We start from the raw sequence: 15,865 nt of genomic DNA on the forward strand, positions 1-15,865 counted from the left end.
GAGGGGCAGTACTGAGGGAGTGCCGCACTGTCGGAGGGGCAGTACTGAGGGAGCGCCTCACTGTCGGAGGGGCGGTACTGAGGGAGTGCCGCACTGTCGGAGGGGCGGTACTGAGGGAGCGCCTCACTGTCGGCGGGGCGGTACTGAGGGAGTGCTGCACTGTCGGAGGGGCAGTACTGAGGGAGCGCCGCACTGTCGGAGGGGCAGTACTGAGGGAGTGCCGCACTGTCAGAGGGGCAGTACTGAGGGAGTGCCGCACTGTCGGAGGGGCGGTACTGAGGGAGCGCCTCACTGTCGGAGGGGCGGTACTGAGGGAGTGCCGCACTGTCGGAGGGGCAGTACTGAGGGAGTGCCGCACTGTCAGAGGGGCAGTACTGAGGGAGCGCCGCACTGTCGGAGGGGCGGTACTGAGGGAGCGCCGCACTGTTGGAGGGGCAGTACTGAGGGAGTGCCACACTGTCGGAGGGGCGGTACTGAGGGAGTGCCACACTGTCGGAGGGGCGGTACTGAGGGAGCTCCGCACTGTCGGAGGGGCGGTACTGAGGGAGTGCCGCACTGTCGGAGGGGCAGTACTGAGGGAGCGCCGCACTGTCGGAGGGGAAGTACTGAGGGAGTGCCGCACTGTCGGAGGGGCAGTGCTGAGGGAGCGCCGCACTGTCAGAGGGGCAGTACTGAGGGAGTGCCGCACTGTCGGAGGGGCAGTACTGAGGGAGTGCTGCACTGTCAGAGGGGCAGTACTGAGGGAGTGCCGCACTGTCGGAGGGGCGGTACTGAGGGAGAGCCGCACTGTCGGAGGGGCAGTACTGAGGGAGCGCCGCACTGTCGGAGGGGCAGTACTGAGGGAGTGCCGCACTGTCGGAGGGGCGGTACTGAGGGAGCCCCGCACTGTCGGAGGGTCAGTGCTGAGGGAGTGCCGCACTGTCGGAGGGGCAGTACTGAGGGAGCGCCGCACTGTCGGAGGGGCGGTACTGAGGGAGTGCCGCACTGTCGGAGGGGCGGTACTGAGGGAGCCCCGCACTGTCGGAGGGGAAGTACTGAGGGAGTGCCGCACTGTCGGAGGGGCAGTGCTGAGGGAGCGCCGCACTGTCAGAGGGGCAGTACTGAGGGAGTGCCGCACTGTCGGAGGGGCAGTACTGAGGGAGTGCTGCACTGTCGGAGGGGCAGTACTGAGGGAGTGCCGCACTGTCGGAGGGGCAGTACTGAGGGAGCGCCGCACTGTCGGAGGGGCAGTACTGAGGGAACGCCGCACTGTCGGAGGGGCAGTACTGAGGGAACGCCGCACTGTCGGAGGGGCAGTACTGAGGGAGCGCCGCACTGTCGGAGGGGCAGTACTGAGGGAACGCCGCACTGTCGGAGGGGCAGTACTGAGGGAGTGCCGCACTGTCGGAGGGGCGGTACTGAGGGAGTGCCGCACTGTCGGAGGGGCAGTACTGAGGGAGCGCCGCACTGTCGGAGGGGCAGTACTGAGGGAGCGCCGCACTGTCGGAGGGGCGGTACTGAGGGAGAGCCGCACTGTCGGAGGGGCAGTACTGAGGGAGTGCCGCACTGTCGGAGGGGCAGTACTGAGGGAGCGCCGCACTGTCGGAGGGGCAGTACTGAGGGAGCGCCGCACTGTCGGAGGGGCGGTACTGAGGGAGAGCCGCACTGTCGGAGGGGCGGTACTGAGGGAGTGCCGCACTGTCGGAGGGGCAGTACTGAGGGAGAGCCGCACTGTCGGAGGGGCGGTACTGAGGGAGTGCCGCACTGTCGGAGGGACAGTACTGAGGGAGTGCCGCACTGTCGGAGGGGCAGTACTGAGGGAGTGCCGCACTGTCGGAGGGACAGTACTGAGGGAGTGCCGCACTGTCGGAGGGGCAGTACTGAGGGAGTGCCGCACTGTCGGAGGGGCAGTACTGAGGGAGTGCCGCACTGTCGGAGGGACAGTACTGAGAGAGTGCACTTAATGCAGTAAAACGTCTCGCGTCACTTCAGAGAAGCGATTATCGGACAATATCTGACCCCGAGCCACAGAAGGTGATATCAGGGACAGGAGAGCAAAAGCTGGGTCAAAGAGGTTGGTTTTAAGGAGCGTCTTAAAGGGAGAGAGAGGTGGAGAGGTTTAGGGAGGGAGTTCCAGAGCTTGGGGCCCAGGCAGCTGAAGGCACGGCCACCGATGGTGGAGAGATGGGAATCGGGGGATGGGCAACAGGCCGGAATGGGAGGAACGCACATTCTCTGTAGATGAACCTGAATGGCGGACATCAGCAGGCTATTTGGCTACGGAGGCATCGTGGGCAAGCATTCGGCTAACGCACCGTGTAACCCTTACACTGACACATAGAAACATAGAAAATAGGTGCAGGAGTAGGCCATTCGGCCCTTTAGCCTGCACCGCCATTCAATGAGTTCATGGCTGAACATGCAACTTCAGTACCCCCTTCCTGCTTTCTCACCATACCCCTTGATCCCCCTAGTAGTAAGGACTACATCTAACTCCTTTTTGAATATATTTAGTGAATTGGCCTCAACTACTTTCTGTGGTAGAGAATTCCACAGGTTCACCACTCTCTGGGTGAAGAAGTTTCTCCTCATCTCGGTCCTAAATGGCTTATCCCTTATCCTTAGACTGTGACCCCTGGTTCTGGACTTCCCCAACATCGGGAACATTCTTCCTGCATCTAACCTGTCTAAACCCGTCAGAATTTTAAACGTTTCTATGAGATCCCCTCTCATTCTTCTGAACTCCAGTGAATACAAGCCCAGTTGATCCAGTCTTTCTTGATAGGTCAGTCCCGCCATCCCGGGAATCAGTCTGGTGAACCTTCGCTGCACTCCCTCAATAGCAAGAATGTCCTTCCTCAGGTTAGGAGACCAAAACTGTACACAATACTCCAGGTGTGGCCTCACCAAGGCCCTGTACAACTGTAGCAACACCTCTCTGCCCCTGTACTCAAATCCCCTCGCTATGAAGGCCAACATGCCATTTGCTTTCTTAACCGCCTGCTGTACCTGCATGCCAACCTTCAATGACTGATGTACCATGACACCCAGGTCTCGTTGCACCTCCCCTTTTCCTAATCTGTCACCATTCAGATAATATTCTGTCTCTCTGTTTTTACCACCAAAGTGGATAACCTCACATTTGTCCACATTATACTTCATCTGCCATGCATTTGCCCACTCACCTAACCTATCCAAGTCACTCTGCAGCCTCATAGCATCCTCCTCGCAGCTCACACTGCCACCCAACTTAGTGTCATCCGCAAATTTGGAGATACTACATTTAATCCCCTCGTCTAAATCATTAATGTACAATGTAAACAGCTGGGGCCCCAGCACAGAACCTTGCGGTACCCCACTAGTCACTGCCTGCCATTCTGAAAAGTCCCCATTTACTCCTACTCTTTGCTTCCTGTCTGACAACCAGTTCTCAATCCATGTCAGCACACTACCCCCAATCCCATGTGCTTTAACTTTGCACATCAATCTCTTGTGTGGGACCTTGTCGAAAGCCTTCTGAAAATCCAAATATACCACATCAACTGGTTCTCCCTTGTCCACTCTACTGGAAACATCCTCAAAAAATTCCAGAAGGTTTGTCAAGCATGATTTCCCTTTCACAAATCCATGCTGACTTGGACCTATCATGTCACCTCTTTCCAAATGTGCTGTTATGACATCCTTAATAATTGATTCCATCATTTTACCCACTACCGATGTCAGGCTGACCGGTCTATAATTCCCTGTTTTCTCTCTCCCTCCTTTTTTTAAAAAGTGGGGTTACATTGGCTACCCTCCACTCGATAGGAACTGATCCAGAGTCAATGGAATGTTGGAAAATGACTGTCAATGCATCCACTATTTCCAAGGCCACCTCCTTAAGTACTCTGGGATGCAGTCCATCAGGCCCTGGGGATTTATCGGCCTTCAATCCCATCAATTTCCCCAACACAATTTCCCGACTAATAAAGATTTCCCTCAGTTCCTCCTCCTTACTAGACCCTCCAACCCCTTTTATATCCGGAAGGTTGTTGGTGTCCTCCTTCGTGAATACTGAACCAAAGTACTTGTTCAATTGGTCTGCCATTTCTTTGTTCCCCGTTATGACTTCCCCTGATTCTGACTGCAGGGGACCTACGTTTGTCTTTACTAACCTTTTTCTCTTTACATATCTATAGAAACTTTTGCAATCCGTCTTAATGTTCCCTGCAAGCTTCTTCTTGTACTCCATTTTCCCTGCCCTAACCAAACCCTTTGTCCTCCTCTGCTGAGTTCTAAATTTCTCCCAGTCTCCAGGTTCACTGCTATTTCTGGCCAATTTGTATGCCACTTCCTTGGCTTTAATACTATCCCTGATTTCCCTTGATAGCCACGGTTGAGCCACCTTCCCTTTTTTATTTTTACGACAGACAGGAATGTACAATTGTTGTAGTTCATCCATGCGGTCTCTAAATGTCTGCCATTGCCCATCCACAGTCAACCCCTTCAGTATCATTCGCCAATCTATCCTAGCCAATTGACGCCTCATACCTTCAAAGTTACCCTTCTTTAAGTTCTGGACCATGGTCTCTGAATTTACTGTTTCATTCTCCATCCTAATGCAGAATTCCACCATATTATGGTCACTCTTCCCCAAGGGGCCTCGCACAACGGGATTGCTAATTAATCCTCTCTCATTACACAACACCCAGTCTAAGATGGCCTCCCTCCTAGTTGGTTCCTCGATATATTGGTCTAGAAAACCATCCCTTATGCACTCCAGGAAATCCTCCTCCACCGTATTGCTTCCAGTTTGGCTAGCCCAATCTATTTGCATATTAAAGTCACCCATTATAACTGCTGCACCTTTATTGCATGCACTCCTAATTTCCTGTTTGATGCCCTCCCCAACATCACTACTACTGTTTGGAGGTCTGTACACAACTCCCACTAACGTTTTTTGCCCCTTGGTGTTCTGCAGCTCTACCCATATAGATTCCACATCATCCAAGCTAATGTCCTTCCTAACTCTTGCATTAATCTCCTCTTTAACCAGCAATGCTACCCCACCTCCTTTTCCTTTTATTCTATCCTTCCTGAATGTTGAATACCCCTGGATGTTGAGTTCCCAGCCCTGATCATCCTGGAGCCACGTCTCCGTAATCCCAATCACATCATATTTGTTAACATCTATTTGCACAGTTAATTCATCCACCTTATTGCGGATACTCCTTGCATTAAGACACAAAGCCGTAACCCTTACACTGACACAGCGTGTAACCCTTACACTGACACAGCGTGTAACCCTTACACTGACACAGTGTGTAACCCTTACACTGACACAGCGTGTAACCCTTACACTGACAGTGTGTGTAACCCTTACACTGACACAGCGTGTAACCCTTACACTGACACAGCGTGTAACCCTTACACTGACACAGTGTGTAACCCTTACACTGACACAGCGTGTAACCCTTACACTGACACAGCGTGTAACCCTTACACTGACACAGCGTGTAACCCTTACACTGACACAGCGTGTAACCCTTACACTGACACAGCGTGTAACCCTTACACTGACACAGCGTGTAACCCTTACACTGACACAGCGTGTAACCCTTACACTGACACAGCGTGTAACCCTTACACTGACAGTGTGTGTAACCCTTACACTGACACAGCGTGTAACCCTTACACTGACACAGTGTGTAACCCTTACACTGACACAGCGTGTAACCCTTACACTGACACAGCGTGTAACCCTTACACTGACACAGTGTGTAACCCTTACACTGACACAGTGTGTAACCCTTACACTGACACAGCGTGTAACCCTTACACTGACACAGCGTGTAACCCTTACACTGACACAGCGTGTAACCCTTACACTGACAGTGTGTAACCCTTACACTGACAGTGTGTAACCCTTACACTGACACAGCGTGTAACCCTTACACTGACAGTGTGTAACCCTTACACTGACACAGCGTGTAACCCTTACACTGACAGTGTGTAACCCTTACACTGACACAGCGTGTAACCCTTACACTGACACAGCGTGTAACCCTTACACTGACACAGTGTGTAACCCTTACACTGACACAGCGTGTAACCCTTACACTGACACAGCGTGTAACCCTTACACTGACACAGCGTGTAACCCTTACACTGACACAGTGTGTAACCCTTACACTGACACAGCGTGTAACCCTTACACTGACACAGTGTGTAACCCTTACACTGACACAGCGTGTAACCCTTACACTGACACAGTGTGTAACCCTTACACTGACACAGCGTGTAACCCTTACACTGACACAGTGTGTAACCCTTACACTGACAGTGTGTAACCCTTACACTGACACAGTGTGTAACCCTTACACTGACAGTGTGTAACCCTTACACTGACACAGTGTGTAACCCTTACACTGACACAGCGTGTAACCCTTACACTGACACAGTGTGTAACCCTTACACTGACAGTGTGTAACCCTTACACTGATACAGTGTGTAACCCTTACACTGACACAGCGTGTAACCCTTACACTGACAGTGTGTAACCCTTACACTGACACAGCGTGTAACCCTTACACTGACACAGCGTGTAACCCTTACACTGACAGTGTGTAACCCTTACACTGACACAGCGTGTAACCCTTACACTGACACAGCGTGTAACCCTTACACTGACACAGCGTGTAACCCTTACACTGACACAGTGTGTAACCCTTACACTGACACAGTGTGTAACCCTTACACTGACACAGCGTGTAACCCTTACACTGACACAGTGTGTAACCCTTACACTGACACAGTGTGTAACCCTTACACTGACACAGTGTGTAACCCTTACACTGACACAGTGTGTAACCCTTACACTGACACAGCGTGTAACCCTTACACTGACACAGCGTGTAACCCTTACACTGACACAGCGTGTAACCCTTACACTGACACAGTGTGTAACCCTTACACTGACACAGTGTGTAACCCTTACACTGACACAGTGTGTAACCCTTACACTGACACAGCGTGTAACCCTTACACTGACAGTGTGTGTAACCCTTACACTGACACAGTGTGTAACCCTTACACTGACACAGGGTGTAACCCTTACACTGACACAGTGTGTAACCCTTACACTGACACAGCGTGTAACCCTTACACTGACAGTGTGTAACCCTTACACTGACACAGCGTGTAACCCTTACACTGACACAGCGTGTAACCCTTACACTGACAGTGTGTAACCCTTACACTGACACAGCGTGTAACCCTTACACTGACACAGTGTGTAACCCTTACACTGACAGTGTGTAACCCTTACACTGACACAGAGTGTAACCCTTACACTGACACAGCGTGTAACCCTTACACTGACACAGCGTGTAACCCTTACACTGACACAGTGTGTAACCCTTACACTGACAGTGTGTAACCCTTACACTGACACAGCGTGTAACCCTTACACTGACACAGTGTGTAACCCTTACACTGACACAGCGTGTAACCCTTACACTGACAGTGTGTAACCCTTACACTGACACAGCGTGTAACCCTTACACTGACACAGTGTGTAACCCTTACACTGACACAGCGTGTAACCCTTACACTGACACAGTGTGTAACCCTTACACTGACAGTGTGTAACCCTTACACTGACACAGTGTGTAACCCTTACACTGACACAGTGTGTAACCCTTACACTGACACAGTGTGTAACCCTTACACTGACACAGCGTGTAACCCTTACACTGACACAGTGTGTAACCCTTACACTGACACAGCGTGTAACCCTTACACTGACACAGTGTGTAACCCTTACACTGACACAGCGTGTAACCCTTACACTGACACAGAGTGTAACCCTTACACTGACACAGCGTGTAACCCTTACACTGACACAGTGTGTAACCCTTACACTGACACAGTGTGTAACCCTTACACTGACACAGCGTGTAACCCTTACACTGACACAGTGTGTAACCCTTACACTGACACAACGTGTAACCCTTACACTGACACAGTGTGTAACCCTTACACTGACAGTGTGTAACCCTTACACTGACAGTGTGTAACCCTTACACTGACACAGCGTGTAACCCTTACACTGACACAGTGTGTAACCCTTACACTGACACAGCGTGTAACCCTTACACTGACACAGTGTGTAACCCTTACACTGACACAGCGTGTAACCCTTACACTGACACCGTGTGTAACCCTTACACTGACACAGCGTGTAACCCTTACACTGACACAGTGTGTAACCCTTACACTGACACAGCGTGTAACCCTTACACTGACACAGAGTGTAACCCTTACACTGACACAGCGTGTAACCCTTACACTGACACAGTGTGTAACCCTTACACTGACACAGTGTGTAACCCTTACACTGACACAGCGTGTAACCCTTACACTGACACAGTGTGTAACCCTTACACTGACACAGCGTGTAACCCTTACACTGACACAGTGTGTAACCCTTACACTGACACAGTGTGTAACCCTTACACTGACAGTGTGTAACCCTTACACTGACAGTGTGTAACCCTTACACTGACAGTGTGTAACCCTTACACTGACACAGTGTGTAACCCTTACACTGACAGTGTGTAAACCTTACACTGACAGTGTGTGTAACCCTTACACTGACACAGCGTGTAACCCTTACACTGACACAGTGTGTAACCCTTACACTGACAGTGTGTGTAACCCTTACACTGACACAGCGTGTAACCCTTACACTGACAGTGTGTAACCCTTACACTGACAGCGTGTAACCCTTACACTGACAGTGTGTAACCCTTACACTGACACAGTGTGTAACCCTTACACTGACAGCGTGTAACCCTTACACTGACACAGTGTGTAACCCTTACACTGACACAGTGTGTAACCCTTACACTGACACAGTGTGTAACCCTTACACTGACACAGCGTGTAACCCTTACACTGACACAGCGTGTAACCCTTACACTGACACAGTGTGTAACCCTTACACTGACACAGTGTGTAACCCTTACACTGACAGTGTGTAACCCTTACACTGACACAGTGTGTAACCCTTACACTGACACAGCGTGTAACCCTTACACTGACACAGTGTGTAACCCTTACACTGACACAGTGTGTAACCCTTACACTGACACAGTGTGTAACCCTTACACTGACACAGTGTGTAACACTTACACTGACACAGTGTGTAACCCTTACACTGACAGTGTGTAACCCTTACACTGACACAGTGTGTAACCCTTACACTGACACAGTGTGTAACCCTTACACTGACACAGTGTGTAACCCTTACACTGACAGTGTGTGTAACCCTTACACTGACAGTGTGTGTAACCCTTACACTGACACAGTGTGTAACCCTTACACTGACACAGTGTGTAACCCTTACACTGACACAGTGTGTAACCCTTACACTGACACAGTGTGTAACCCTTACACTGACACAGCGTGTAACCCTTACACTGACACAGCGTGTAACCCTTACACTGACACAGTGTGTAACCCTTACACTGACACAGTGTGTAACCCTTACACTGACACAGCGTGTAACCCTTACACTGACACAGCGTGTAACCCTTACACTGACAGTGTGTAACCCTTACACTGACACAGTGTGTAACCCTTACACTGACACAGCGTGTAACCCTTACACTGACACAGTGTGTAACCCTTACACTGACACAGCGTGTAACCCTTACACTGACACAGCGTGTAACCCTTACACTGACACAGTGTGTAACCCTTACACTGACACAGCGTGTAACCCTTACACTGACACAGCGTGTAACCCTTACACTGACACAGTGTGTAACCCTTACACTGACACAGTGTGTAACCCTTACACTGACACAGTGTGTAACCCTTACACTGACACAGTGTGTAACCCTTACACTGACACAGTGTGTAACCCTTACACTGACAGTGTGTAACCCTTACACTGACACAGTGTGTAACCCTTACACTGACACGCCGTGTAACCCTTACACTAAGGTTCACCAGATTATTTGTCCGTGTACACAAATCACTGAAAGTTAACCAGCAGGTCCAGCAATTGAGAAAGCAAATGGTATGTTGGCCTTTATTACAGGAGGGTTTGAGTATAAGAGTAAAGACATCTTACTGCGATTATACCGGGCCCTGGTGAGACCACACCTGGAGTATTGTGCACAGTTTGGGTCTCCTTACCTAAGGAAGGATATACTTGCCACAGAGGGAGTGCAGCGAAGGTTCACCAGACTGATTCCTGGGATGGGGGGATTGTCCTATGAGGAGAGATTGAGCAGACTGGGCCGATATTCTCTGGAGTTTAGAAGAATGAGGTGATCCCATTGAAACATACAACATTCTTACAGGGATTGACAGGGTAGATGCAGGGAGGGTGTTTCCCCCCCGGGGCTGGGGAGTCTAGAACCAGGGGTCACACAGTCTCAGGATAAGGGGTCGGCCATTGAGGACTGAGATGAGGAGGAATTTCTTCACTCAGAGGGTGGTGAATCTTTGGAATTCTCTGCCCCAGAGGGCTGTGGAGGCTCAGTCACTGAGTATATTCAGGGCTGAGATCGATAGACTTTTGGACTCGAGGGGAATCGAGGGATCGGGCGGGAAAGTGGAGTTCAGGTCGAAGATCAGCCGTGATCTGATTGAATGGCGGGGCGGGCTCGAGGGGCCGAATGGCACAGACAACGTGAGTTGAGCCACCTTGCCTGTTCGATCAGGACGCTGAGGTGTGAGGCACTGTGGGTACAGAGTCAGTCCCAATACCCGCTCCCTTTCACATCCTCGCGTGCCCAGACACGGCCTGTCAGGATCATCAGAAATAGGAGCAGGAGTCGGCCATTCGGCCCCTCGAGCCTGCTCCGCCATTCTATACGATCACGGCTGATCCGATCATGGACTCAGCTCCATTTCCCCGCCCGCTCCCCATAACCCTTCACTCCCTTATCGCTCAAAAATCTGAATCTCCACCGTAAATATATTCAATGACCCGGCCTCCACAGCTCTCTGGGGCAGAGAATTCCACAGATTTACAACCCTCTGAGAGAAGAAATTCCTCCTCATCTCAGTTTTAAATGGGCGGCCCCTTATTCTAAGACCGTGCCCCCTAGTTCTAGTCTCCCCCATCAGTGGGAACATCCTCTCTGCATCCACCTTGTCGAGCCCCCTCATAATCTGATACGTTTCGATAAGATCACCTCTCATTCTTCTGAATTCCAATGAGTAGAGGCCCAACCTGCTCAACCTTTCCTCATAAGTCAACCCCCTCATCCCCGAAATCAACCGAGTGAACCTTCTCTGAACTGCCTCCAAAGTAAGTATATCCTTTCGTAAATATGGAAACCAAAACTGCACGCAGTATTCCAGGTGTGGCCTCACCAATACCCTGTATAACTGTAGCAAGACTTCCCTGCTTTTATATTCCATCCCCTTTGCAATAAAGGCCAAGATACCATTGGCCTTCCTGATCACTTGCTGTACCTGCAGACTAACCTTTTGTGAAACGAGGGAGCTGGTTGTAAATTTGCCCGTCTCAATCAGTCTCTGCGTTTACTTCCAGACACCTGCTTCTGCAACCCCTGTGAGAATGGAGGGACCTGTGTGGAAGAAGACAACAGCTTCTCCTGTCTCTGCCTGCCCTCCTATACAGGCAGCCTTTGCCACATGGGTGAGTCTTACTCCGAGGCCGTGGCCCGCGTTGGTCCAGTGTCCAACACCGAGGCCAGCAGACCGTTTACGAGTAGCTCCCTCACTCGCCTCCGAGTCACAGCTTCATGGGTTCAAACACAAAATCCTCCAGGCTGACCCTCCTGGTGCCGTTGCTGAGGGAGTGCCGTACTGCGCTGTCGGAGGGGCAGTACTGAGGGAGTGCCGCACTGTCGGAGGGGCAGTACTGAGGGAGAGCCGCGCTGTCAGAGGGGCAGTACTGAGGGAGTGCCGCACTGCGCTGTCGGAGGGGCAGTACTGAGGGAGTGCCGTACTGTCAGAGGGGCAGTACTGAGGGAGCGCCGCACTGTCGGAGGGGCAGTACTGAGGGAGCGCCGCACTGTCGGAGGGGCAGTACTGAGGGAGTGCCGCACTGTCGGAGGGGCAGTACTGAGGGAGAGCCGCGCTGTCAGAGGGGCAGTACTGAGGGAGCGCCGCGCTGCGCTGTCGGAGGGGCAGTACTGAGGGAGCGCCGCAATGTCGGAGGGCCAGTACTGAGGGAGTGCTGCACTGTCGGAGGGGCAGTACTGAGGGAACGGCGCACTGTCGGAGGGGCAGTATTGAGGGAGCGCCGCACTGTCGGAGGGGCAGTATTGAGGGAGCGCCGCACTGTCGGAGGGGCAGTACTGAGGGAGCGCCGCACTGTCGGAGGGGCAGTATTGAGGGAGCGCCGCACTGTCGGAGGGGCAGTACTGAGGGAGCGCCGCACTGTCGGAGGGGCAGTACTGAGGGAGCGCCGCACTGTCTGAGGGGCAGTACTGAGGGAGCGCCGCACTGTCGGAGGGGCAGTACTGAGGGAGCGCCGCACTGTCGGAGGGGCAGTACTGAGGGAGCGCCGCACTGTCGGAGGGGCAGTACTGAGGGAGTGCCGCACTGTCGGAGGGGCAGTACTGAGGGAGCGCCGCACTGTCTGAGGGGCAGTACTGAGGGAGCGCCGCACTGTCGGAGGGGCAGTACTGAGGGAGCGCCGTACTGTCGGAGGGGCAGTACTGAGGGAGTGCCGCACTGTCGGAGGGTCAGTACTGAGGGAGTGCCGTACTGCGCTGTCGGAGGGGCAGTACTGAGGGAGCCCCGCACTGTCGGAGGGGCAGTACTGAGGGAGCGCCGCACTGTCGGAGGGTCAGTACTGAGGGAGCGCCGCACTGTCGGAGGGGCAGTACTGAGGGAGTGCCGTACTGCGCTGTCAGAGGGGCAGTACTGAGGGAGCCCCGCACTGTCGGAGGGTCAGTACTGAGGGAGTGCCGTACTGCGCTGTCGGAGGGGCAGTACTGAGGGAGCGCCGCACTGTCGGAGGGGCAGTACTGAGGGAGCGCCGTACTGTCGGAGGGGCAGTACTGAGGGAGCGCCGCACTGTCGGAGGGGCAGTACTGAGGGAGCGCCGCACTGTCGGAGGGGCAGTACTGAGGGAGTGCCGCACTGTCGGAGGGGTAGTACTGAGGGAGCTCCGCACTGTCGGAGGGGCAGTACTGAGGGAGTGCCGTACTGCGCTGTCGGAGGGGCAGTACTGAGGGAGCTCCGCACTGTCGGAGGGGCAGTACTGAGGGAGTGCCGCACTGTCGGAGGGGCAGTACTGAGGGAGCGCCGCACTGTCGGAGGGGCAGTACTGAGGGAGCGCCGCACTGTCGGAGGGGCAGTACTGAGGGAGCGCCGCACTGTCGGAGGGGCAGTACTGAGGGAGCGCCGCACTGTCGGAGGGGCAGTACTGAGGGAGTGCCGCACTGTCGGAGGGGCAGTACTGAGGGAGCGCCGCACTGTCGGAGGGGCAATACTGAGGGAGTGCCGCACTGTCGGAGGGGCAGTACTGAGGGAGTGCCGTACTGCGCTGTCGGAGGGGCAGTACTGAGGGAGTGCCGCACTGTCGGAGGGGCGGCCTGGATTTTTTGGTCGGGTCTGGAGAACGGGGACTGGAACCCATGAAGCTGTGACTCTGAGGCTGTTGACTGGGCCGTGGACGGGTGAACACTGGCCCCGAGCCGGGAGATGGGCCGCTGGTTGGCAGTGCGTGTGACAGTTTTGTTTGTTGCCCCGGGGCAGATATGGTGAGCTGCGAGGCCGGCTGGCAGAAGTTCCTGGGCAGTTGCTACAAACACCACAAGGGCCGCCGGACCTGGGAGATGGCGGAGGACCAGTGTCGGATGGTGGGAGGTCACCTCACCAGCATCATGAACCCCGAGGAGCAGTACTTCATCAACGGTAAGGGCTTCGATACACCCGTGTCTCCAACCCCTCCCCCTCACCTAACTCCCCCACCCCTCCCAACTCCTGCTCTAACCTCATTCAATAGTCTTAAAGAAAGAAAGACCTTCGTCGAATCACAGAAATTTACAGCGAGGCAGCAGGCCATTCGGCCCATCGTTTCCACACCGGCCGACCAAGAGCCACCCGGCCTAATCCCACTTTCCAGCTCTCAGTCCGTAGCCCTGTGGGTTACAGCACTTCAAGTGCACATCCAGTATGTTTTAAGTATTTAAAATGCTCCAGTCCACGCAACATCCTGGTAAATCTCCTCTGTACCCTCTCCAGTGCAACATCCTGGTAAATCTCCTCTGTACACTCTCTAGTGCAACATCCTGGTAAATCTCCTCTGTACCCTCTCCAGTGCAACATCCTGGTAAATCTCCTCTGTACCCTCTCCAGTGCAACATCCTGGTAAATATCCTCTGCACCCTCTCCAGTGCAACATCCTGGTAAATCTCCTCTGTACCCTCTCTAGTGCAACATCCTGGTAAATCTCCTCCGTACCCTCTCTAGTGCAACATCCTGGTAAATCTCCTCTGTACCCCCTCTAGTGCAACATCCTGGTAAATCTCCTCTGTACCCCCTCTAGTGCAACATCCTGGTAAATCTCCTCTGTACCCTCTCCAGTGCAACATCCTGGTAAATCTCCTCTGTACCCTCTCTAGTGCAACATCCTGGTAAATCTCCTCTGTACCCTCTCTAGTGCAACATCCTGGTAAATCTCCTCTGTACCCTCTCCAGTGCAACATCCTGGTAAATCTCCTCTGTACTCTCTCCAGTGCAACATCCTGGTAAATCTCCTCTGTACCCTCTCCAGTGCAACATCCTGTTAAATCTCCTCTGCACCCTCTCCAGTGCAACATCCTGGTAAATCTCCTCTGTACCCTCTCCAGTGCAACATCCTGTTAAATCTCCTCTGCACCCTCTCCAGTGCAACATCCTGGTAAATCTCCTCTGTACCCTCTCTAGTGCAACATCCTGGTAAATCTCCTCTGTACCCTCTCCAGTGCAACATCCTGGTGAATCTCCTCTGTACCCTCTCCAGTGCAACATCCTGGTAAATCTCCTCTGTACCCTCCCTAGTGCAACATCCTGGTAAATCTCCTCTGTACCCTCTCCAGTGCAACATCCTGGTAAATCTCCTCTGTACCCTCTCTAGTGCAACATCCTGGTAAATCTCCTCTGTACCCTCTCTAGTGCAACATCCTGGTAAATCTCCTCTGTACCCTCTCCAGTGCAACATCCTGGTAAATCTCCTCTGTACTCTCTCCAGTGCAACATCCTGGTAAATCTCCTCTGTACCCTCTCCAGTGCAACATCCTGTTAAATCTCCTCTGCACCCTCTCCAGTGCAACATCCTGGTAAATCTCCTCTGTACCCTCTCCAGTGCAACATCCTGTTAAATCTCCTCTGCACCCTCTCCAGTGCAACATCCTGGTAAATCTCCTCTGTACCCTCTCTAGTGCAACATCCTGGTAAATCTCCTCTGTACCCTCTCCAGTGCAACATCCTGGTGAATCTCCTCTGTACCCTCTCCAGTGCAACATCCTGGTAAATCTCCTCTGTACCCTCCCTAGTGCAACATCCTGGTAAATCTCCTCTGTACCCTCTCTAGTGCAACATCCTGGTAAATCTCCTCTGTACCCTCTCTAGTACAACATCCTGGTAAATCTCCTCTGTACCCTCTCCAGTGCAACATCCTGGTAAATCTCCTCTGTACCCTCTCCAGTGCAACATCCTGGTAAATCTCCTCTGTACCCTCTCCAGTGCAACATCCTGGTAAATCTCCTCTGTACCCTCTCCAGTGCAACATCCTAGTAAATCTCCTCTGTACCCTCTCTAGTGCAACATCCTGGTAAATCTCCTCTGCACCCTCTCTAGTGCAACATCCTGGTAAATCTCCTCTGCACCCTCTCTAGTGCAACATCCTGGTAAATCTCCTCTGTAC

The 15,865-nt window shown here is 52.9% G+C and overlaps 1 protein-coding gene across 1 annotated transcript in view; it reads left to right on the plus strand.

Annotated features, from left to right (window-relative positions):
* The window catches only part of LOC139242447 (brevican core protein-like), a 61,067-nt gene that overhangs the window by 34,080 nt on the left and 11,122 nt on the right, over positions 1–15,865 (plus strand). The window contains 2 exon segments of the mRNA XM_070870360.1: positions 11,534–11,641; positions 13,714–13,872. Coding sequence (XP_070726461.1) covers positions 11,534–11,641; positions 13,714–13,872 — 267 coding nt within the window.

Source organism: Pristiophorus japonicus, unplaced genomic scaffold, assembly GCF_044704955.1.
Source record: "Pristiophorus japonicus isolate sPriJap1 unplaced genomic scaffold, sPriJap1.hap1 HAP1_SCAFFOLD_1337, whole genome shotgun sequence".
NCBI lineage: Eukaryota > Metazoa > Chordata > Chondrichthyes > Pristiophoridae > Pristiophorus > Pristiophorus japonicus.